Raw genomic sequence first — 24,760 nt, forward strand, 5'->3', positions numbered from 1 at the left:
TGAGATGCTGCAGGTGACTGAAACTTTTGGCTTTGATCTAGCATGCAAATGTTGACTAATCCGATTTGACAAAGAGGTGTCTGTATTCAATGGTTGCGTGGTTTTCTTTTTGCCTCACATGATGTCCCCCTTTAGATGTTTTCAAATTAATTAGAAATAGATGAATTTTGTCATGTGAATTGCGTTATCATTCACTTCTATAATGCTTATATAAAGATATGCTTGCATTAAACGTTTGTATTTTTCTGTTTTTAAGGACAGGCCTATTGTTTTCCTTCTTGCTTTATTGGATGCATTGCCCACCTGTGTCTTTCTATACATCTCTTTTGTTTTAACTTTTTTGGATAATTGCATTTAGGACAATTCTCAAGTCAAGCACCGAAAAACACGGATGTGTCCTTCCTACAGAAATATTTAACTTTGGCACATTGTTTTAGTGTCCCACAAGAAAAATTACTTTCCAAATAGTAGAAAGATCAACACTAATCATGTTATTTCTCCTGAAGTCAAGCATTAGAATGTTAGTTCATGCTGGTGGTAGGTTATAGAAACAAAACAATCTTCTTCTTCTTCAATGTATCTTTTTTCTTATAAGAAGACGGGGGGTGCTGAGGAATTATCTACTTTGGTTCTGTCAATGGCTGTATTACTGTTTTATTGCTTGTTTTCCTAGCTCTCCCAAGTTGTGAACTCTAGGTATGATACCCAAATATAGATCTTAAGCTAAAAGTTGGTTTACTTCATTCATCTTCATGAACTCTTTATTCTAAACTTCAATTCACTAAGAGAGAGAGTAGTGTTTATTTGAATTGTTATCCCAAAATGTTGAATCAAGATGAAGAGAGAAATTCATCTAGCAAGACCATCAATTATTCAGTGGTAATCTATCCATATAAGAAAAGAACTTGCTTTTTCATAGGTCTCCTTTTTTTGATACTCGAGTGGGAATATCCTGTTATGAATAGTTGTCTGCAGATTGAAGTCTTTTCTGCTTGGTTCTCCTCATGGTTATTTTATCTCAAAAGTACAAATCAAATAACTGTATAGTAGTTTTAACTGTACTAAGATGACTTGAGGACATAGAAATGGCCATGATTCATCATTTGACTTGTTTCTAAGAGCCACAATGCAACGAAAAAGTACGTAGGTTTTCATTCTTAAGTTTGCTGCATGAACTTTGCAAACATCTAGCCGAGGTTCATAGTTGTGCCTTTTCTTGCTTGCACTCAAGGCAGAAACTGAGTGACTGTATTGCTTTGTTGTCCTGTATACATACATAAATTTGTGCAATTAATTGTAGTAGATTTGATTTTAAGAAAATGTCTTCTGGTCTCTTGTCTTCATTATAATCCACTGAAAGAATCTGTGTCATTGACTAGAATCGTTCAGTTGATGCAAGTTTTATCATATTGGCATATCAAAGTTTTGGTAGTTTTCTGTGTACCTCTTTAGATTTGGCTTATAACTTGGTGTAACCTAACTAACAAGACAAGCTTCTTAGTCTCTGCTGGGTTGATCTATTGGATTATTATCTTTGCTTTTTATTTATTTATTTTTTCTCCTTTTAGAATTTTCCACTTTAGACTTGCATGAAAGAAAAGATACTGGCATGATGGTGATGATGATAATTAATTTTTGTATTCACTGCTCTTAGGCTCTTTGGTAGTGATATTGTTCTTTCATTTCTCATTATTTGAGCACAAATTAATTTGTGGTGTGGTTATCTTTTAGAATAGGTGTAAATTGACTTGTACCAATACACAGTAGCAAAATTATGTAATTAGTTTTAAATTATCTATCCTTAATTCATGGATGAAAGTTAAATTCCCTTGCTACATTTCCTATAGATATAAAATTTTTGCTTGTCGCCCAATGTAGATATGCAATTTCTTCTACAACTACCTTGTATAAATGAATATATTCTTTTATGCATTTTGTTTTTTAATTCTTGATCTTTAATGAAAGATTGCCTAGGGCTAGGGTAATTGCTTGATCATTTAGTCAATCAACTTGTTTCTTCCTTGTGAAAAGTCAATAAACTTGTTTTTGTCAGTATGCTGAAAATCCAGTGCATAGATTATTCAAACCTGTCAAATTAGAAGTCATGATTATATACATGTGATAATGGAATTGTGTAAAAATATCTAACATATTAATTGTGACATTCCATCAGCTTAAATCATTCTTCTTTTTTTAATTTTTTTTTTTTTATTCATATTGTATGTGGGCATCTTGTTGAATATATATATAGGTTTCGGCTTACATGCTGTTATTAAAATAACAGCATGTATGATGTAGTTTAATCAACAGTCAAGATTGAATATCTTCTAGAAGCTTTTAATAGGAGGGAGAATGAAGAGAGATTTTGAGAAATTCAATCTTGACTGTTGATTAAACTATAGTATACGTGCTGTTATTAAGCCGGATCCATATATATATTTTTCTTGTGTAAAGAAATTGTTGATTTTTCTTTTGTCTCCCCACTTTTGGTGATGGCTTGTATTTGACTGTCTTGAATGCTATGTATGGGAAATGGAGCCCTTAGGAAAAATGTTATATAAAGCCATGGTGGATTCAAGACCTTATGAAATGTTGTGAGGTACAGATGCTATGAAATTGTTCTCGATGGTTGTATGAAGCCATTCAAGAGCCAAAAGCCTTGAATCGTGGATTCTGGTCTTAGTGCAGCATTTTCTTTCTTTACTATTTTTTGGTTTAGTGGCAAGTGAATAGCCCTTATTCAGCCCTAAATAAATAAATGCAAAGAAAAAAAGAAAGAGAAAGATGGGTGCACTAAGATGCAATCAACAATGATACTCAAAATTATATGATCATTTTTTGACAAAGTTCTCTACCTTGCATATTGGGTTGTAGGAAATTTGCAACCCAATCCATTGACCTCAGATTATGTGAGAATTAAAAATGTATGTTATTCTAAGGACGCATGTTAATTTAATAGTCCGGGTTCAAGAAAGTCTCTCCAACCTAATTTTGCGGGAAATTGTCCTTTTCTATATACCACAACCCTTCTCTAGTCTACCTTCTATTTTAGGTTTATTTATTTCTTATTTTGGTTCTGTTAGAATTCCTGTAGTAAGTTTAGGTCTTTCCGAAAGCCTGTTCCTTTAACGAAGGTTTGAAACCCTAGTGGGATAATGATGTCATATAAAATGAGTGTAAAAAATAGATCATTGAATAATTAGAGGAATGTCAGGCTTACTTGAGATAAGAATCTAATAAAACTTCATATTTTGTCAGTAAAAAGTCTATGTTACACACTGCCACATCATTATCTTTTGGTTATCTTTCTCTTTTAAAAAAAAAAAATAATGATGTGGCATTTTGTCATGTAGACTTTTATGAGTAAAATGTGGAGTTTTTATTAGATTGAAGCATTTCTTGGCTTGCAAACACATTTTACAAAAAAAACCTTTTACAAACTCATGTGGCACAACATGATTGGATATGAGACAAATTCAAATTTTGAGAAATTTAATTAATTATGTTGTATCACATTAGTTTGTAAATTTTATTTTGTTTTGTTTTTGTAAAATGTGGTTGTAAGCTTATTATTTTTCTAAATATTAACATTAAGACGATAAAATAATCCTCTTGCAACTCTCTCTCTTTCACACAGCTGGGCTTGAATCTGCCACCTTTGTACTTTGCTAGGCAACTTGTGATAAAGCGTTTGATTAGATTTGATCAGGCTTTCAAGAAAATTGAGGTGTGCCTGTGACGACACTGATTCTTTCAGTCACTTTGATTGTTGCTTAATCTCACATTTTCATGGTGACAGTTTCTATAAATGGTTTGGGAGCTTCTTTCCTAGTAAATAAAAGTCATTGCACAGAGGGTTTCAGACCAGAATGTGCCAAAAAATAAAAAATAAAACCCCATATTTCCCTAGGAAAGTTTTTGTAAATGGTCAAGAATCTGCTTTTGTATATATATGCACGTACGGATCTTCTTGACTTCCAGTTCCAGCCTTGGCTAATGCTAAAATGGAATCATGTTAATATTCATCAGATCTTTAGCTAAACCAGAACAAGGTTGGTGTCAGTGAAATTGACCAAATTTCAGAGAAGTAGGTGGAAAGTTGATATACTTCGTTTTTGTCTCCTTGTAGTGGAGCCAACTGCATGCCAAGGGTGTTTGTGAAAAGTGTCTGTCTATACTTTGGCTTATATATAAATATCTGTAATATATGTACCAAGAATGTGCTTTCTTGAAAAATTGCTTTTACTTGCTAATATATGTGAAGGGAATCATAGGAGAATATGACAAGAAGAAGGAAGAAAAAAAAAAAAAACCCTTTTTTCAATGGGGAAAAAAGGGTTTCAAATGGGGTATTTTCTGCTATAAATTCTTAATGAGGAGAGAATGAGAGAGTAAATGAGAATACTTCCAAACACATGGTTCGAAGCGTTTCTAAAAAGCATTTAAAAATTCACATATAATATTTACCATTTAAAAGTTTATTCATAGTATGCAAGTATGAAACAGTGAATTTTTTTTTTTTTAAAAAAAAAAAGAAGTAAAAAAGAAAGTTGTGGTCTAAAGATCTAAGGTATTTTACTGAATTGGTTTTGGACACATCTTGTCATTTGATTTACAAAGTGATTTTATAGACATCCGCGATTGAGATTAGGTGGGATTTTTACATTTGGTATAAAGATTGAGAAATGGTAAGGTTGTTGTCAATGAGGATGCTATTTAATTGTTGGGAATCTTATGAGCTGATAGTGATGAGTGAGTTTTCTTGTAGAAAAGATCTTGTGAGTTGTTGAGTGGTTTTCTTGTGAGAATGATTCTGTGATTTGGTGGTGGGCTGGAGATTACTCATTACCCCTCCACAAATGAACATGTGGCACACAGCGTTGAGCGTGGCCTTATGAAAGAAAAATGAGGAGACGCAACCGGTTTAGAAAAGATGTTTGTCAAATTATCTTTGCAAGAAAAAAGGCGCACGTCTAAAGTGTCGGCGACAACTTTATCACAACAAAATTGAAATCAATTTTTATATGGTTGATTCATGCATGAAAGATGGGGTTTGTCGGGAGATAAGTGGCACCAATGTTATCACACCACAAAGTAGGAGTGGGAAAGGCCACAAAGCATTGATTGAAGCCATTTGAGTTCAACAATGTTGCTTGCTAGAGTGTGATATTCAAACTCAGTGCTTGAATGAGCTATTATTTGTTGGTTACAAGAAGATCAAGAAACAACAATGTTGCTTGCTAGAGTGTGATATGCACTCTAAGGCTTGATGTTCAAGAAAGCATTTTGAACATCGATTGAGCAAATGAGAGAACCTGGCAAATGGTGGTTAGCTTCACTACTAGATTGTATGCGTCAGCGTGTCGCCAAAATCAACTCTAGGTTGTTGGTGACATCCTTTTGTAATTAGACGAACCTTACAATAGTCGATAGAGCCTTCAACTTTGCGCTTGACGCGGAAGACCCTTTTGCAACCAATGATGTTCATGTCTAGGGAACGAGGGACTAGAGTCCAAATCCTGTTAAAGAGTAAGCATCAAATTCAATGTTCATATCTTCACGCCAGGCAGGATGCTTTGCAGTTGTTGAGTAAGATGTTGGCTCGACCTCATTAGAATAACAGACGTCAAGAAGATCTTTGGAAAGTGGATATATAGCGAACTTTGACTCTACATTTCACCTATTTTTAGTGTTAAAATATTAATTAAATGATTATACTTAATCATTTTAACATAAACTTTTGAAATAATGAGTGTGGATGAATTAATTTTTTTGCTAAAAATTTAAATGAAAAGTGCATGAATTTTGGGTCTTAAGTTTCAGCCGAACATTAACGTGTGGAATTATCAAACTAGGCCCAATTTGACATCAAAAACTGAGTTGTGTTGAGCTTGGGCTACATTTGGCGCAAGTTCGAGCTACGCTAAGCGAAAGCACTTGGCCCAATCCAATTTGCATTTTCTGGATCCAAAAGAGTTCGGGCCAATCATAGGCCTGGCCCGCCCGGCCCGATCTGCTTTCCAATTCAACGTCTATTATGCTTCAGATAGAACAACCAAGAAAGGAAAAATCTTGCTTTTCTCTTTTTTTCTATTCCCACATTCTCTCGGCAAACGAGCAGTCTTAGTGTTTCCATCACGGTGAGATCTCGTATTCGGTTTGTTTCTGAGTTTAATTTTGGCTTTATTAAACCCTAAATCCAATTCAAGCTCACACTTTTCCTTGTAGGAACTCGTTTTCTCTCTTAGATCGAAGAGAAAATTGATATGGGGTTCTTGGTAACAACCTTAATTTTCGCAGTGATTGGGATCATTGCGTCTCTGTGCACTAGAATATGCTGCAACAGAGGACCCTCTACTAATTTGTACGTTTCTCACAATCCAATTCATTTGTGTGTGTGTGTGTGTGTTTTTAATATATAATTTTCTATTTATTTATCTTCCTCAAATGTTTAGGGTTATCGATGTGTGGAAATTGTATTAAGCTTCTGATTTTGTCAATTCATGGTTGAATATATCATTATTGGAGCTTATTAGAATTTTCCCTTTTTCTCCTTTATCAACTTGTAGGAACAGTAAAGTAGCTCAAAATTCTACATTTTTGTGTAATTTGGTTAGCTTTGTTGTATGATCTGTGCCGAAACTACTTGGGGTTTTGTTTGGTTGTCTCATGAATTATTTGATGAGTGAGTTCATAGTTTGATGGGAAGTAATAAACAACTTCATTATCTTAAATGGGAGCATTTTATTAGTAATATGCATAGAAACCATATTTTGATAAAATGGAGTTCTCACTGTGACAGATGCTGTTGAATCGTTTCTTGGAGGGTTCATGAAATGCCCACTGTCGACTATTATTTTTGAAATCCACCAGTTATAGTGGTAGAGTCGTTTATCAAGTGACATATGGAACAAAATGCCATTTGAATTTAAGGAATGTCTGTTGATCTTAATTTTGTCGGTGCTGGTCTTTTAGATATTGGGGATCTGGTCTTGCAAAATGGCTGTGGTTTAGTTTCAATTTCTGATTCAGTATTGGTAAAGTTTCTATATTCAAATAGACCATCCATTATACTGATTTCATCGGTATTTAATCAATTCAAAGAAATTGTATCCCATCAACTTTCGGCTGGATAGTATCCTTTTTAGATCCACTCCACCTGGGGCCATCTTAAGTTTCAAGTCATTGATCATGACATTCTCTTCCAAATGAAACCATAATGATCCTTTTGGTTGTGTGCTCCTTCCTTGTAGCTTCTTTACTTTAATCAATTTGGTTCTTTGTCATGCAGTACTTTTGCTTTGAACATTATAGCCAAAAAAAAAAAAAAATCTAGATTTGTGTGATCTAGGTGTATTTGATTAGTAACTCTTGTTGAGGTCATATTTGTATCTATTCTCTACTTTTTGTGTTTGGCTGTGTATATTATATCGCTTATTGATAGTATCTAGATATCTCAAATTATCTGCACTAGTCAGATGCTAATGAATAGTAGGTGTGCTAATGAAATACCATGGCTCATCATCTGATGGTGGTTTGAGTAAATATGGTAATTGGTTTTTTAAATTTATTTGAAATGCTCAACTATCTAACAAAGACAAAACATGTTAGTTAAATCCAATAAAGACAGTAGCTTGTATTATTCTTTATTCCTTCTAAAACACTTGTGTGTATGTGCTTTCAATCATCTTTATTTTCTTCTGGTAATGTGCAAAATGGCCTAATTTGCTCTTCTCATTGCAGCTTCCACCTAACATTGGTCATTACGGCAACAGTCTGCTGTTGGATGATGTAAGTGCATGTTTCATTTACATTTTATTAATTTCATCAGCTATCACTAGGTATTATAACATTGGAAGTCCATCTAATTTGATGTTATGTGTAAAAGTTACTTCATGTATTCATAATTTTTTAGGATAAAAAACAGGGTAATTTGATCAGGGCAACTAGATATCATCCTCTTAGATTCGACTTGGGAAATTGTTTTTACTTTTATTGTCATATAACTGATTATGTCAATTGTTAAACACTATGTTGAAGACGCCAAAAACATATTAATCTGACTTTTCTTTTCTCTTGTTGGGCTCAATTTTAATTTGAGCAAAATTGTTCTTGTGTATGTTTATTTGTTTCATTGTTATCATAATGTATTCCTCTTTTGCATGTTAGGTGGGCGATTGTATATCTTGCGCAGTCGAAACCGCTCATAGTCCCAATTCTGAGTGGAGAATGAAGTTCTGTATTGAACACCATACGGTGCATTATTGGTAAAACAACAGTATGAGTTATGGATTGGCTAGCAAAGCATCTAATTTTGTTTCGTGCGTCATTCAGTATCTTCTTGTGTGTAATTCTTGTTGGAGCATGAATCTTGAATTGGTTTTGCATTGTTGCTCAACATTTCATGCAATAAAATTGTTATATTACCCTCCATTCACTTTCAGAAATCGTTCCATCTGATGGTGAAAAGTAAAAATATGTAGTTTAGATTTACTGTGTTTTTTTACCTATAAAAAAAAAAACAAATATGAGGTGTGGGGGGCAATGAGTGAGACATAGGAAAGAGGGGGGGAGATAGCAGACAAGAAGACAGTAGGATGTGAAATAGATAGAGTGGCGGTATACACCTTTCAATTGCACTCTGGTTGGCCATGTGATCTGTTAGGATATTGCATCAAGAATGATATTTTATTAACTTGATTGAATTTCTAAAATTCTGCGAATAAGTTTTCGATGAGTTTGGCTTGCATCCGGTGAAAAAATTCTGTGAGAAAATTAACGATGAAGATGGCTCCTATTCATTCGATCTCCTCCTTTTTTTTTTTTTTTTTCATGAGAGATTTGATAACCCAGTTTCATAATACATTTTCTGTGTAAAGCTTTGAACTTCACGATCATAACTAATATTATCTTTTTTTCTTTTTTTTTCTTTTTTTCTTTTTTTTTTTTTAAAAAAAACAAAGCCCTTAATAAACAAAATCATTCCACTTTTTGTTAATTGCATTTTTAATCTCTTTATTTTCTTTCTTTAATTTTTCTTAATAAAAGCATGGTAACTAAGAACAGCTACGACTACACAATAAAGCTAAATAAATATTGGATAACACTTGTTGGATGTGATTAGATATGTGAGCAGTCACCCTGACCCATCGTCCATTGTGGTGGCAATGAACACTAACCGAGTAAATATGTAATTAACCACTCAATTAAGGGTGAAAAAGAAACAAAAGGCAACCATTGTAGCTATAGGCGGCCAAGTTGTGTTAAAAAAAAAAAAAAAAAAAAAAAATCATTTACAATAATACTTTTAGCTTGGCGTACTTGTAGAATTTATTGTATGATAAAAAGGTGTTCTTGTCGGTTTGTTTTCTCCTCATGGGTAAGATTGTAGTTGTTTATTGGGCTGATTATGGGTTTGGTACTTTGGTCTCAGCTCATAGAATGGGGATATAAACATGGATGTCTTTAAAGAGGGAAAATGGGAGAGATGATTTATTAAGATGGCTAAATAAATGGACTATAAATAAATTGAGAAAATTTTAAGTAACTTGGAAATTGAACTAATCTATAAAATTTTAATTCATAAAATGTGCATATGATTTTGTTAGTGATTACGAGCCCTATTTTTTTTTTTTTTTTTTTTGACATGTCTGCACAAAAGGGAGGATGGAGATTTGAACTAGTAACCTTTGCTTTATTAGGCGTGGTCCCAGCCGATTGAGCTACCTCTTAGAAGACACGAGCATTAAGTTTTAAATATATGTTTTGGCGATATGAAATTATTTGCCATGGCCCATGATTATTTATTAAAAAAAATCACCATCACTTGATTATTTACATGTGTCTTTGTGATATGAAACTATTTGCCATGATATTCTCATGTGTTAAATGGAAAATAATTTTCAAAGAAAATGAATTTTCAAAGGGATGAGGTTTGGATGGAAAATAGGATTTTATGGAAAAGAGTTATGTTGCAAAAAAGTTCTAAAAGTGTATGTTAAAACCTCTCACCATTGTTCCCACCGGCCACTTTGCTCCAAGCACCGACAAGTGGGTTGCATGCCCAAGATAGCCCGTCTTCCTCCGTCATCCTCTATGGCTTTTTGTTGTTGGTTTTTGTATTTTTGTAATTTCTGTTTTTCTATACTTCTTTTTGGTTTTTGTGGGTTATAGTCTCCCTAAATCTGATTGTTTTTCTTGTGGATGAGACCTTCATTTCTGAAGTGAGTCGCTTCTTGATGACATATATGGTTCCGAATTCAGCAGTGCCTCCCCCTTCCCCCTTACCTAGTAAAAGTTCGAGTAGGGTTGAAAGGTCACTTGAGGGTCATGTCCACACCTGTTAGAGTAAGGTTAAAAGGTCTTTCGAGAGTCATACCTTTGCTCGCGTCCTCTTTATTGGGTGTTAAAGTATGATTTAAGGGTCTTGTCGTGTCCTCTTTATTGGGTATTCAGGTATAATTTAAGAGTCTTGTGACTCTTATGGGAGTCATAACATTGCTCTCTTTTGTTTTGATGCCTATACCTTTATGCGGCCCATTCCTTAACTTTTGTCTAAAGGTATAAAGGACCATGACATTTTTAACTCCTTTGAGGTCATTAACACACCTATTTCCTGTTTAGTGTTTCCAAATTTGGCTTTATTTCTTTCGTATGAGTTTGTTATTAGGAAGCTCACCCCTCTTGGACTTTTTGTTCCTTGTAACCCCTCCCCTTTCTATTGAATGGTATATTTACAAATAAAATAAGAAGAAGAAGAAGAAGAAGGCATCTGCATATTGTTTCCATGCATGCTGTCAGTATAACATAGCCTGATTCACTGAGTGTCTAAAATGCAAAGGAAAAAGGGAATTGTTTACTTTATTCCTCCATCAATGCCATCCCTTTTGTGCTTGCATAAAGTGAGATGCTTTTTTCTGGTTAACAACAGAAGTTCTACACCCTTTAAATCTTTTAGGCAAAAAGAAGCTACCTCATTGTTTTTTTTTCTTTTATTTCACCAGTTCTGACTTAATTAAAAAAAATAAAAAAGGTTTTTCTCCTTCCTATGTAGCGAAGCACATGTAATGAGTTTGGATGTATGAAAGTTGGAAAGACTACTAAATCAGCAATATGCAAAGAGCCAGTAGAGACTCAACAGCTTTGAACAAAAATTTCACATTACAAGCTTCTAATTTATAAGAGAAAAAACATAATGAAATCTTTTAACCAAAAAACACTAGAAAATCTTTCAGAACTTTTGACTTCAATTAGGAAAGTCGAACATTAGGAAACCCTGATACCAGCAAGTTCTACTTGTGCCACTGCTGCGTTAATTGCATCAATGACATCCACCTTATCCCGACTCACTGCTTCATCCATCGGTGTCTTCTCGTAGCTGAACATAACCCGGAACCACGATGGTTTATGATTTAAAACAAAAGAAGAAAAAGAAAAACTCATGTTCATATTAAAAAGGCTTTCTAACTGTAAGTAAGAGGTTAGAAATAACAGACCTGTTTAAAACACTCACATTTGCTCCTGCCAAGATCAGTTTCTTAACCACCTGAGAAAAACAAACATTAGTCAAAGATCTTTAATGTTGCATTACATTTGCCAGACATAGGGAATGTGATAATTACCTCAATATGCCCATTGAGGCAAGCCCAATGAAGAGGTGTATTATTCTCCTCATTGAAAGTATTAAGGTCCTGCTCAGACAAAAGTCACAAAAACTCTTTAACATTTCCGCAAGTAATTTAACAATCATAAACCACAGTAAGAGTAGGAACTAAGTAACCAGTCCTTTGTAAGAATTTATGAAATTGGAAAACAATGGCTAAGAATATATTAAGTTCCATGGTAGACATAGAATTTTCTTTATTGGAAATTTTACAAACTTGCCTAATGGATCTTACCCTCCATCCCATTCTCATGGGGAGCTAAAAATTCATTTGCACATAAGGGTAAGGAATTACCAAAAATATGCTCGTCAAGGTTGGAATGGGGTTATAAATCTGAAAAAATTAAGACTAAGGATTCCACAAAGTACTTGGAAAGGTTTTGGTCATCAAAAGAGGAAGAAAATGAGAAGTAAGATAACCATTACAGTCTGCATATACTAGGAAAATTTTTGGTCTTTTGGCAACCAGATGATACACTCAACTAACATTCAGAACATGGAAGCTACTTAAACAAGCACATATTTCTAAAGTGAATATCAACTCTGATAAATCCAGTAAGTTTAAATGGTCAAGATCTTGTCGCCTTAATTTGAACTACCTAGCCAACCAAGCACCAAATGTTTTTCTTTTCTATATTTTACATCAAAGCTGCAACTCAGGAATCAGAGGTTGAGAACATAGGGTAATATAAGCACAGATAATTTGTGCTAAAACAAACAGAGTTAAAACATTTATTTTTGAGCAAAAAAATGTAGAGAGTTTTTGTATGATATGGCAGGCAATAATTAGCTTGAACATAAAGGGTTGAACCAAAGACAGTGCCAACAAGTTAAACATAATGAACACATCAAAAGACAAAACTTGTAATTTACCAACTATCAAATATCAGTCTATTGAGGATTTTTAAAGTATGTAAATGATAAACAAAAGAAAAAAAAAATTGTAATATGGCTTACTTACCACTCCTCTGTTGACAAGATATTCTACGATGTCAAGATGCCCATTAGCTGCAGCCATATGAAGTGCTGCAATCAAATATCAGCAGGACTTGGGTGAAACATAGATAGATCCTTGATTAGCAGAATAGAACAGCTTCATCGTCAACAAAGGATACAGTAAAAGTATCATGGCAAACAAAGTTTTGAAATTCAACTTAGAATAGAAGGGAAATTTTACCAAAATCTAAAGGAAAATAGTAGAAAACCTTAACTAGAAAAGATAATTCTTAAACTTAAGCACTAACATGACAAAATGTTATATACAAAAGGTAGTGGACATATTTTTATTGTTTCAAACTCTTATCTATAAATATGTTATATACATGTCATGCATCTAATATCCAAAATTGTGCAATGTGAAATTTATGCCCCACCAATTGCACATGGGTACATTAAGAAGATATTTACCTAATCCACAGATCTCATTTCATAAGGGCATGAATCAACTTAAACCATGCAGTCTCAACTTTCTTTTGAGAAAAATGCATAATTTGGGAAATGAGGGGCTCAAGCTCAAAGCAAACTTCTTAATTATATTCGCAACCACCATGCTATAGCTATACCAGTAAATTGTGTTGACTTTCCAGCTTTATTTTCAAATCCACTGAAATTCTTCTTCGAATACCATCAACTTCAAGCAGAACAACGATCCCCACTAAATCATTTGATTCATGTGATTTCTAGGGTATGGATTTGCCTTCACTTGGAAGGAAAGTATGCGCTACCTATTTCCTGAAGCAAATTTGAGGAATAAAACTAAAATCCAGTAACTGGCAACACTAGGCGTAATTTCAGAGATTGGAACAGAATGTTCATACGTTCAATCTAGATCTTTAAGGAACTCATTGCTGACAATTTGGAAGCTTTTGGGATAACGAAAACAACCTAAGAATGAAATCCTTCAACCTGAGTAAAACGATCATCAAAATTCTTTCTTTCTTGCAAAAAAATTCTCTATTTTTACACAATAAATCACAGGTTTTTCTCCAAAGACATCGTTGTCTGCTAGAACACAGCAACGAGAAACAGAGAGGCAAAAACTATGCAATAAGGTTATAACCTGTTCGGCCAAGTGAGTCCTTGGAATCAAGAAGAACGCCGGCGGTGGCTAGGCTTACGACGTCGTCGAGATCATCATATCTAGCAGCCTGTGAAAGTCGTGCAATTTTAATACTCCAGATAAATTCAACCAGAAGTAATGGAAGTGGTGTTGTACCTCAAGCAAGGCCTCCACATGCTCCGGCGTCGTTTCTGTTGGCGTCTGCTCTGCTGTGTTTGCCTCCGTCCCCATCTATCCCTAGTTCCTCAATTTTCAAAGTAGACAGGGTTTACTAATTACAAAAAAAATTCTTGAGAAAAAGGTTGAGTTTAGAATGAATTGATTTGTTTAAACTTTAAAGTAGATTTATTTATGTTTTTAGGGTTTTTATTGCACGAACCGAATAAAATTCCTAATTTGCTGCATTCTTTTTTTTTCTTCTCTTTTTAAGTAACTAACTTTTTTTTCTTCTCTTTTTAAGTAACTAACTATAAGCGTCTAGTTAGTTCCTTGGTTCGGGCGGGAAGGGAGATGAAAAATTCGAACTAATGATCTCTGTTTCATTAGGCGTGGTCTACAGTCAATTGAGCTACCTCTTTCAGACATAAGCAATATCACATGATTATTATCAAACTAACTTAAAGAGAGATCCTCATAATTTGGCTCTTTATTGATGCCTAATTCATCATGTCAAATGCCAGACAATAGTGACACAGAAGTGTGCTTTTAAGCATTACTCTTATCTTATTTGTTACATCCAAATAATGAAATGTGGTTCTTGTTATAATCAAATGCTAGTATTTAGATACCCATAATCTTATTTTTATTTTGATTAACTCAAGTCTCTGTTTATTATTACTAGCTAAGTTATAACATAAAGAAAGTCATTCAAATAATTTTTTACTTTTTATATATGGTTCTCACCATTAACACCGTTTTTAAAATAAAATACAAAATATATATATATTTTTAAATAAAATACAAAACACTTGTTATAAAACTTCCCCCACATTTATATAAAGATGTTTTAAAAACACTTTCAAAAATCCTTATTATCTGCCCAACACGGAGGCTGCCCTTCATGCCTTTCTACCTTGCTGACGTGACAATGATATTGGGGTGTTAACATATAGGTTGATATGTCAAAAGAGATAGGGGTGTTCAAATTGTTATAACTGTCGATTATTAGTTATAACCGCTAAGGCGCTAACCGCAACCGACTTTAGTGGTTATTGGTTTTTAACAACTGCAACCGCCTAAGTGGTTAGCGGTTATTCAATTTAATAACAGTTATACCCCCTTTTTTTTTTCAAATGGGCTTTTGAGCTTTTTAAAGTGTTTTGAACTTTTAATTTGCTTATTTTTTAGTCTTATTTAAGGGTTTAAGGCCAAACATGAGGGATTGAGAATCGAAAATGAGGGATTGAGAGGCAGGGAGGGACTAGGGAGAATAAGATGGAACCAACCTATTTCTCTACGGGTTTCATCTTATTCTCCCTCCAAAACAACGTCGTTTTGGATGTTTTATTTAATAGTTTATATATATATAAAGGCGATTATCGGTTATAATCGCATTTTTCTATCCTTAAAATCGCTAACTGTAATCGCCATAGGCAGTTAGCGATTTTTAATAATCGACTACCAAATCGGTTAGCGGTTGTCGGGTCGGCTATAACTGACCCGCTTGAACACCCCTAAAATGAGACACGTGACAAATAACAATTCGAGTGACGTAGAAACATATTTAAAACTTAAGAAAAACCTAATGACCTTATTCTTACGACTATAAACCAAAGACTAAATTTCGTAAATTATTTTACATACAACCTAAAACATAAAAGATAACGTTAATAAACAACTAAAACAAAAAATGAAAAAAGTATTAACAAAAGATAGTCGTATTTCATAATATTAAAATTCCCATATCGTGATCGTGTGAAAAACTACAAACCCAGCTAGTCGTTGCATAAGCGAACACGCTATTCTCTCGTGGAATGAGGGATTAGATTTGCTCCGTGTTTGGCTCGTGGGCTGTGGCTCGACACCCCTTTTTCCTTTTTGGGTGCGTATTTAAAAAAAGTAATCTGCGATTTTAAATCAAATTGCAATTTTATGGTATTTGGGATTGCGATTTTAAAAACACAAAAATATCTGCAATTTTCATAAGCTGATTAGAGGGTGCTTATTTGAAAAAGTGCGAATTTAATACAAAATCACGATTTCTATTAAAAAGATATTTAACGCAATAATTACCTTTTTTAGAACGAGAATAAAAAAAAATACCAAGAATACCCACCTAAAATATATTAAAACCCTTCTTTTTTCTTTTTTTTTTTTCTTCATCCTCTCTGTCTTGTTCATCCTTATTGGTAATTTGGTCATGAAACCGCAATTATATGCTAATGTTATCAAAACACTAAATTGATAAAAAAAAATACTTTTTAGTATGTTTTTCCAAACGCGTGTGCGATTTTAAAAAGTAGCGATTTTAAAAACACAATTTTTAAAATCTCACTCCCAAATGGACCCTTACTTTATTATTATTATTATTATTATTATTACTATTTTCTAATTAATTCCTTTTACTTTATGCTTTTAGTCCCAAACTTTGGTTGATTTGGTATAAAAGTGTTACAGTGACGTCTACGTAATGACAAGCGCGTTTCCATTGTTACCAAAGTTTTTTTAATTTTATTTTTTTCGTACAAGTCATTGTTTCCAAAGTTGACGACATATATGCCCCAACCACGAAGACACTGAGGAGTTTTCGAGGGGGTAGCTCAAGTTAAAATATATTGAAATATATTAGCATATATTGTAATTGATAAAATCAAATTAGAATTAACCCATATAGTTTTGTATTATTTCCTCATAATATCACAATATATTATAACAGCTCAATCAGTTGAGGACTACATCTTATGAAGCAGAAGTCATTAGTTTGAATTCTCCTTCTATAGTATGAACATGTAAAAAAAAAACAATTATAAAAATAAGGAAAAACTTTACAAAATTTCTCTGAACTTTTACGTATTTTGAAAGTACTCTCGGAGTTCAAAAAAACTCTCAATTAAGAGTATCGAATTTTCAATTTATTTCAATTACCTCATTTTATTAGAATTTTTCGTTAAATTTTGTCACAATTTAAAAAATACAACTATTTTTTATTAAAAAAAAAATTAAAAAATTGTAAAGATTCAAGCGTCTATTTCTTCTTCTTCCTATATATATATATAAACATCTTTACAATATTTTTGAAACATCTTTGTAATTTTTTTTTTTTTAAAAAAAATAATGAGTATTTTGAGAATTTTGAAAATATTTAACGAAAACTACTAATAAAAATGGGCAATTTGAAAAAAAATGAAAGTTCAATATCCTTAAACCCCAACCTAACCCACCATGCCAGAATTGGTTATTACTTGAATTTTAAACTCACTGTAAGTTGTAGCTAGGGGTAGCAAGATTGGTGTTTATGGGTCAGATTTGAGTTATATTGGGAACTTAGTATAAGACTATATAAGTTACTTTAATCTGACTTATTTAATTAAATTGGTTAGACTTTTAACTCTAACTTTTAATTTTGTGTCGAGTTCATAGATCGAGTAAAAAATTATCGACCCTAATTATAGTTATGTGTCCAGTTAGTGAGTGGTTTGCCACATGTAAAAAAAAGTTAATTGGTCCAATTACATTGCACCATGCGTATCATCTTCACATAATATCATTACTTGACAATTATTAAATAATTCCTAACTAATTTTTCATTGGTCCTCTGACTCCACCTTAGCCTCGTTACATCACTAAAAACAAATTGCACTTGGTTCATCATTGAATCGAGGTATTTTTTGTCCCGCCTAGTAGGCGTATATATTTTTAGCTATTGTCTTTTTCTTTTTTGACATGTCTATATAAAATGGGGAAGAAAATTTGAATTAAAGATCATCACTTCATTGGGCGTGGTCTCGAACCGATTAAACTATCCGTCTGAAACTATTGTTGTTGTTATCGTATCACCATTCTCCGCTTCTAACCGGGAATAAAATAAAATAAAATATTCGGTTAACTAAAGTAGAATTGAAAACTAATTTTACACCGTTAAACTTAAAAAAGTAGAAAGATTAATTTATCCCTTTTGACACCTCATTCAATACGCACATGAACAAATTTTATATTGAACCCTAAATTAAAAGGTCAAATAGACAATAGGACAGAGAATGAAAGGTTGAAAGCAAACAACGTGTCGCCATTAGATAATCCCACGGGGTGACATGTCACCACACAGCAGCCCCAACAAATTTGGCAAAAACGACTTTTTACAAACTGATAAAATATTTATGCAGAGAAAACATAAAGAAAAAAAAAACAGAAAAAGGTTTTTTTCTTTTAATTAATTAATTTTAATTTTTATAAATAAATATTGGTAGGGCCTTCGATCCCTCAAAAGAAGGCCTCCCTAGTCCCTCCTCAACCCCCAACCAGTACCACACCAGTCCTTCCTTTCGTCTTTGGAATCAGAATATTTCTCTTATATTCTTCTGGCATCTCTTTCCCTCCACAACTCTCTCTCTCTCTCTCTCTCTCTTTATTTTTTATTTTTTTTTTTGTGTTGTTTTTATCTTCTATAAAAGGATTCTTTCTCTCTTTTCGGTTGGTGTTAGCTTAAACGAAATCAATTAGCACCATGAGTTCTTCAGTCGTCGAGATCAACGGTGAGCAGATAGTCAACGGTCTTCACGGGCTATCCATCCAAGACCAGGTACGGTTCTTTTTCGTCGTTCTTGGTTCTTTCGATCGGTGTTTGAGATTGGGCGATTTTCAGAAGCGGATCTAGTTTAATTGTGTTTTATTGAGATTTTTTTTTTTTTTGGGAAAAAAAAATGTTCCGTTCGTTTTTATGGATCGGTGTTGGTTGCGGAGAAAGCTTAGGAAAAGAAAATGAAAGAAAGGAGGGAATTCTGAATGGTGTGGTGTTTGTTGGTTTGGTCCTAAACTCGGTAAAACTAGGCGGAAGCTTTTTTAATTCTTGCATTTTCTCGTAAACCAAACGGCGCGAAAGTGAGGAGATGCATTCTTTGACCGTGTCTAATGCTTGCATTTGTTTGAGGTAGAAAGTTCAAATCATTTTCTTTGGCTTGGTTGAGTTGTTTCTCGAGGCTGAAATGATAGACAGTCGAAGATTGGAAGTTTTTAGTTGCGTCCTTTGTTTTCCTGTATTTTATCAGTAACCGAACAGTAGTTTAGCAGCACATTCTAGTCATTGAAGAAACTTGGAATGCAAACAAAATATTCAATTACGATCTTTAGATGGAACTTTGAGTGATTGTTGTGGGTTTGGGAATTACAGGGTGACATGCAAAGTAAATCAGAGATTGAGGAAAAGGGGTGTGGGAATCATGGTGGGATCTGTGCAATATGCTTGGATAAGATAGCGCTTCTGGAGACTGCTCTTGTAAAAGGTTGCGAGCATGCTTACTGGTATATCTAATCAATCTCTGTATCCATTTACCTTTACTATTCTGGAAATAATGTCGCATTGGTGATGCTACTTTTTGTGTGCCTTTGAAGTTATGATTATGGTTGTTTGCATGCATCTTGGAATTCTTTACTGGAATTGCAATTCTGCTTTAGTCATTTGGTTTTAGGTTTATTCTGATTTTCATTTGATTAGATCTCCTCTAAAAGGCTAATGCCATGAGTGCGGTTATTTAGCGATATTTATGGTGTTTTTGAGGGCAGTCATGGATAAGAATTTTGGTCTTCCATTCGCTGAAAGCTCAAGTCTGGTTAAATTTGATTGTTACAAATTAAAAGCATGTGATTTGTAAATGCTGGATTAGTAGTTTTGGCATAGCTACAGATTTTGAGGATGTTTGCAGGCAGATGGTTGTCATAGTTCTACACTTACCTTCATTTGTGCATTATCTATGCGTTAGATTTGTGTTTGTATGTTCAGAGTTAAACTGATGAAGAAATTATCAACTCTATACCTTATTTAACTAAAAAGAAGGGAGAGAAAAAGGTAGAGCAACATTACAATTGGTTTTGGGAGGCATTGCAATGAACAGTGGCTTAAGCACTCATATAAAACATGGATTCTTGTTGTGTTGATGCTATTTGTTATATTCGGAGTATTTATTAAGTTAGTCAAGAAATAGAAGGCTTTGTGAGGATACAGTTGATAGCCTATTATTAGTCACAGATTTTACATTGAACTAAATAAATATGTATTTGTGTATAACTTATGTATTTTCCTGAATGTTGGATGTCTATATTTGTGTATAACTTATGTGTTTTCCCGAATTGTGGTTAAATATATTAGCCTTCTGAACTTTGATAAATACTTGTGTGTTTGTGTACACCATTGAAAGCTTGATGGCGTTTATTTAATTATTGATGACCATTGTAGTTAAGGGTGCTATGTAGAAATGACAATAAAGAGGTGATGTTGGTTTTAAAGTTAGTTACGTGCACTATAATGACATATTATATTCATATCTTTTTGGTTAATCAAAGTTATAAAAATCATGCAACAAAGATATTTATATGTGGTTGTTTCAAAATTTGACCATATTTATGCTTATTCTTCTAAATATTCTTTACATTGTTTTTTGAATACGTTTTCTCATTTTTATTTTTATTTTCTTTTTGTTTTGAGAATTTGTGATGCTTTGCATCTATGCTATGAGGCCTACAGTATTCCTTAAGTTGGAGAGTAATTAAAAACCTCATTGCTTTCGTATCGCCTATTGAGACATGGTTTAAAAATTGTATCGATCAGGTTGCTGGAATGTAATAAGAGGTATGTTAATTTTGATCTGTATTATGTGAGCTAGTATTAAATGAACATCTTGATCACTTGGTGCATTGTTATTCCAATATTTCCCGCACTCTCTTTCACTAAAATGTTTGGAAATTGTTTTTACCTGCATGTTAGAGTCTACAACGTAGAAGAACTAAAATTTCTAAACTGTGTAAACAGTTCATGTTAGGAATATATATAATCATCATTAGATGCTATTGAATTTGAACATTTCTTACCTTCTTGTTTTGTTGCTGGTAATCTCTAGTAATCTCTCCTGGATAGTTGAGATTCACAGCATCTATACTGTGTTAGTGGCCAATTTAATCTCACCCTAATCAGCATGGTTTTTTACTGCTGTTCTATTATTATGCCCCCCCACCCTCCCTTAGGACACTGTCAAATGTGCACTACTATATGCGCTAACACACAAGGTCCTGTTGTTCTTTGGAGGATTTTAACTACCTTCTTTCCTGAATATCTTAAATGGAAGAATGAAATGACTTAGGAATTATCCCGTATTGCTCTGTGTAAATTGATCCCTGAACATTACTGAATTCCAGTTAGGTTGATTTTGCGAAAATATTGAGTTTTAGTACTTATCCACTCACACACACACACACACAAGAGGGAAAAAAAAAAAAAAAAGGCCAAGAAAGGAAGAGTTTTAGTTTGTGAGAAAATTTAATCATGGGCATGGGACGTGGGAGAGTTTCTGAGGTACTGGAAACCTCATTTATTTGGATCTAATAAAAAGTATTGTACAATTTTGTCTTTTGTTGATTATATATAATAATATATTTTTATTGTTACCATATTCTGGGGGGGAACTCGTGTCAAGGCATAAGCTTTAGGTGTAAGCATGAGAAGTGGCAATTTTTTGGATTTAGTGAAAATAGAAATGGGAAGAAAAGAGAGAACAAAAATTGAAAACAAAAATTGAAAACATGTAGAATAGGGAGGATTGTAAGAGAAAGTCTAATTGCCTACCTTTCATTAAGGATTGTTAGAGAAAGTCTATTCAAACATGTAGAATAGGGAGGTTGTATCTTAGTTTGACTTTTGTCTAAACTTAGTGTTGGATATAATTTCTTGGATGTCCAAAGTTTGGGTAAATTGAAAATGGTGATTTATAGAGTTCGGAGAAATTGAGAGGTGGATATGGATTTCAAGACCCATTGTTTGGCTTTTTTCCTTTATATTAAGAGTGAAGTTATTCTTCACACCAATTTTATCATACCTATTTCATACCGACTGATGTGGCATGGGTTGAATGACCACTTTAAAAAAAAAAAAAAAATTATACCTTCATTTAGCTCATGCCATGTCAATGGTGGGAAGTGAGTGTGATAGAATGGGTGTAAGTTTAGCATTACGCTTATATTAATCAGGGTTTTTGTGGCGATGGAAATAATTTTGGTTGTTCTATGCTTACTACATGAAGAATAAAATAGGACAGAAGCTTTGCAAATTACGCTGTTATGTTGTCTTCAAGGAGTGGGATGCCATTCTAGTATTGATGGTGTTCTTTTGTTGATTATTTGTTTCTTTGTAGCGTGACTTGCATCCTTCGATGGTCCACATATAATCAGCAGCCAACCTGCCCTCAGTGTAAAAATCCATTTGAGTTCCTCAACGTCCATCGTTCACTTGATGGCAGGTAGAGTTTTCAGACCCTTCTCTCTCTCTCTATATATATATATATATTATATTCTCAATCCTGCATTATTAAGGAGAAAGAGACATGGTCATGCAATAATATTTACTGGGAGATGGGGGAGTTCTGTTTTCAGGAATGACACCTTTAAGAATTATAGTGGGGAAAATATAATCAAATGGTTGGAAATATAATGGTGGCAACAGAAATTTGATGAGAGATTTATGGTCGGTAAGGAAGAGAAGCTGAGAGCGGAATTAAGTGGGCGTACTGTTGCCAACTGTTTTGGGGGGTTATTTTTCTTTTGGATTAGTCTGGGATTGAATTAGTAATTTCAATTTCTGATGCGATTAGTGACACATATCTTTATGAACAGCATCAATGATTACATGTTTGAGGAGAGTGTCTGCCTACTTCTTAGAGCCACTTGGTTTAAACCTTTGATTGTGGAGGATCGGGACGACGTGTATGATGATTCTGAAGATTATTATCCATATGAGGACGAGGAAGATGATTTAGATGAAGATTACTTCAGTAGCTCGTCGACTCTTCGAATTGGTAATCGAAGGTGGGGAGACAATGGATATGTCAGGGCAGGACGCCAAGAAGCGAGGCCAGTTCATCGATCCAATTTCCAGGACTCTGGTGCTGGTTCTTCCCGAGAACCCAAGAAGGAGGCTGTGAAAGCTACAACAGGACGGCGGGCAAAGAGGGCACTTAAACGTGAAGCAGCCGATAAGGCGGCTGCAGCAAAGCACCAGGAGCGTCTAATTAGGTTGGGCAGGACATAGAGGCCTTCTCTGTAATTACGTGGGCTGGATGTCTCCTTGTACAGTGTTTCCTTGCTTTTAACTTCATGAAATAATGTACAATCACCTTGAAAAAAAAAAATGCAAAAAAAATACTTGTGAGATAATGACATGGTAGTTTGGAATTATTGATTGATGTAGGCATTCATGATTTAGATTTTTAATCCTATAACGTCTTGACAGTGCAGTTGTGATGAATATCTTCTTCTCCTGGCGTTGATATCCCTTTCTTCTTCACATCTTTGTCTTACTTGTGCATTTGAACGAATTTGGGTGCATTTGGGTTCAACAATTGTAGGCAAAGAATAACGAAAAGCTTCTGGTTTTACGACTGCGAAATGATATGTGAGAAAATTAGGCTCCGTTTGTTGAGCTGAAACAATCTAAATCATAGAACATTCATCAAAACACAAAAAATAGAACCTAGAGAGTTGGTGTCAACACAGTTAAGTTGAAGTAGACAAAGAGTACCCAAAGAAAAGGACCTACTTAGTTGGAAAATGGGAGTATTTCACTCTCTAAGTCCACGCTGCCAGCTAATCAAAATGGGGGTATTTCACCCTTTTCCATGCTACCACCTAATCTACTTACCTAACCTTCATGAAGAAAAATAGTGATGCCGAAGTTAAGATGTTAACCGTGCCAAATTGGTCATAAGTATTTGAATTTCTTCTGCCTTGGAAGTGGTCACCCACTCCCAAACAATTTATGGGATGGCAACACCCTTTTTTCTCATTCACACACATATTTCTCTCTCTCTCTCTCTATATATGTATAGAGAAATGCTATATGCTTGACAGGTACTCACATTCCATCTACTAAGCCGAAGTTAAGATGTTAACCGTGCCAAATTGGTCATAAGTATTTGAATTTCCTCTGCCTTGGAGGTGGTCACCCACTACCAAACAATTTATGGGATGACAACACTTTTTTTTCTCATTCACACACACATATCTCTCTCTCTCTCTCTCTCTCTCTCTCTCTATATATATATATATATATATATATATATATATAGAGAGAGAGAGAGAGAAATGCTATATACTTGACAAGTACACATATTCCATCTACTAAAGCTGATGTGGCATGGTTTTCACTCATTTCTATCCACTAAATGCTATGGGGGACCATGCCAACATCAGCATATATATATATATATATATATATATATATATATATTCTTTTTTTCTTTTTTCCTTTTTTTTTTAAAAAAATAAAATAAAATTGGATGGCATGGTATTATCCTGACCATTTATTATAAATGGAGGACCACATGCATATATGAGGTATTGTAGGAATCCTAATCCGAGAAATGATTGGTATTAATATTTTGCCCATATTTCCTTCATATTATCTTACAAATCAACTATTAAATTTGTACACTCATATAAACTCTACATAAGTTAATGGTAGATCCCACAAATCTAATGGTTTAACCATTAAATTTGTAGGAGAATATTAAAATATATATAAATTATTGACAGTTTGACACCAATCATTTCCTGCTGAGGTCATTTTTAAGCGTTGCAATTCCCCTGAGGTATTACAGCAGCGAGTGTATGAAATGAAAGCACCTCATCATCATCCACTAGGCGTTACTTTATGATTTTTTTCCAAAGAGTCGTGCAAAGGGCTCTCAGGAGGGAGGCAATGAGCCATGTCTAATGTCTAATCGATTTGCTCTTTCCCTTGCTAAACAAGACTCTTTTAACCATTTTGCCCTTACTTCTTTGGTGAGAAATCCATTAACATCTGAAGCATGCGTACTAATAAAGTTGGTACAATTATGGGT

At 33.9% G+C, this 24,760-nt stretch overlaps 3 protein-coding genes across 4 annotated transcripts; 2 read left to right on the top strand and 1 right to left on the bottom strand.

The window, feature by feature from the left end:
• Nucleotides 1-6,060: 6,060 nt before the first annotated feature.
• LOC148583977 (V-type proton ATPase subunit e1) lies at nucleotides 6,061-8,433 on the top strand. 2 transcript variants are annotated; one of them, XM_088519163.1, is made up of 4 exons: nucleotides 6,061-6,140; nucleotides 6,229-6,364; nucleotides 7,744-7,791; nucleotides 8,170-8,433. In XM_088519163.1, exons 2-4 carry the CDS (start codon nucleotides 6,267-6,269, stop codon nucleotides 8,231-8,233), a joined length of 210 nt encoding a protein of 69 aa, XP_088375289.1. In that variant the 5' UTR covers nucleotides 6,061-6,140; nucleotides 6,229-6,266; the 3' UTR covers nucleotides 8,234-8,433. The 2 variants fall into 2 exon arrangements, with proteins under 2 accessions (XP_088375289.1, XP_088375290.1); XM_088519164.1 differs by having other exon boundaries at nucleotides 6,071-6,140; nucleotides 6,249-6,364.
• A 2,680-nt stretch (nucleotides 8,434-11,113) lies between these two features.
• On the bottom strand, nucleotides 11,114-14,029 carry LOC132164186 (ankyrin repeat family protein). Its single transcript, XM_059574624.2, has 6 exons — nucleotides 13,878-14,029; nucleotides 13,722-13,809; nucleotides 12,624-12,688; nucleotides 11,622-11,690; nucleotides 11,496-11,545; nucleotides 11,114-11,377 (listed from the first exon to the last, which is right to left on the bottom strand). Exons 1-6 carry the CDS (start codon nucleotides 13,950-13,952, stop codon nucleotides 11,266-11,268), a joined length of 459 nt encoding a protein of 152 aa, XP_059430607.2. The 5' UTR covers nucleotides 13,953-14,029; the 3' UTR covers nucleotides 11,114-11,265.
• A 4,135-nt stretch (nucleotides 14,030-18,164) lies between these two features.
• LOC132164235 (uncharacterized) lies at nucleotides 18,165-23,166 on the top strand. Its single transcript, XM_059574701.2, has 4 exons — nucleotides 18,165-18,459; nucleotides 19,048-19,178; nucleotides 22,058-22,162; nucleotides 22,536-23,166. Exons 1-4 carry the CDS (start codon nucleotides 18,385-18,387, stop codon nucleotides 22,948-22,950), a joined length of 726 nt encoding a protein of 241 aa, XP_059430684.2. The 5' UTR covers nucleotides 18,165-18,384; the 3' UTR covers nucleotides 22,951-23,166.
• The last annotated feature ends 1,594 nt before the right edge of the window (nucleotides 23,167-24,760 follow it).

This window comes from Corylus avellana, chromosome 8 (genome assembly GCF_965113065.1).
Source record: "Corylus avellana chromosome 8, dhCorAvel1.hap1.2, whole genome shotgun sequence".
In the NCBI taxonomy this organism is placed as follows: Eukaryota; Viridiplantae; Streptophyta; class Magnoliopsida; order Fagales; family Betulaceae; genus Corylus; species Corylus avellana.

Bases quoted from the DNA above. Each gene is read 5' to 3' on its own strand.
- LOC148583977 (XM_088519163.1), top strand. From the start codon at position 6,267: ATGGGGTTCTTGGTAACAACCTTAATTTTCGCAGTGATTGGGATCATT. The intron at 6,365-7,743 runs GTACGTTTCTCA...TTCTCATTGCAG, and splicing joins AGAGGACCCTCTACTAATTT to CTTCCACCTAACATTGGTCA. The intron at 7,792-8,169 runs GTAAGTGCATGT...TTTGCATGTTAG, and splicing joins ACAGTCTGCTGTTGGATGAT to GTGGGCGATTGTATATCTTG.
- LOC132164235 (XM_059574701.2), top strand. From the start codon at position 18,385: ATGAGTTCTTCAGTCGTCGAGATCAACGGTGAGCAGATAGTCAACGGT. The intron at 18,460-19,047 runs GTACGGTTCTTT...TGGGAATTACAG, and splicing joins GGCTATCCATCCAAGACCAG to GGTGACATGCAAAGTAAATC. The intron at 22,163-22,535 runs GTAGAGTTTTCA...CTTTATGAACAG, and splicing joins CATCGTTCACTTGATGGCAG to CATCAATGATTACATGTTTG.
- LOC132164186 (XM_059574624.2), bottom strand. From the start codon at position 13,952: ATGGGGACGGAGGCAAACACAGCAGAGCAGACGCCAACAGAAACGACG. The intron at 13,810-13,877 runs GTACAACACCAC...CGACTTTCACAG, and splicing joins ATGTGGAGGCCTTGCTTGAG to GCTGCTAGATATGATGATCT. The intron at 11,546-11,621 runs GTAATTATCACA...TGTTTTTCTCAG, and splicing joins GCCTCAATGGGCATATTGAG to GTGGTTAAGAAACTGATCTT.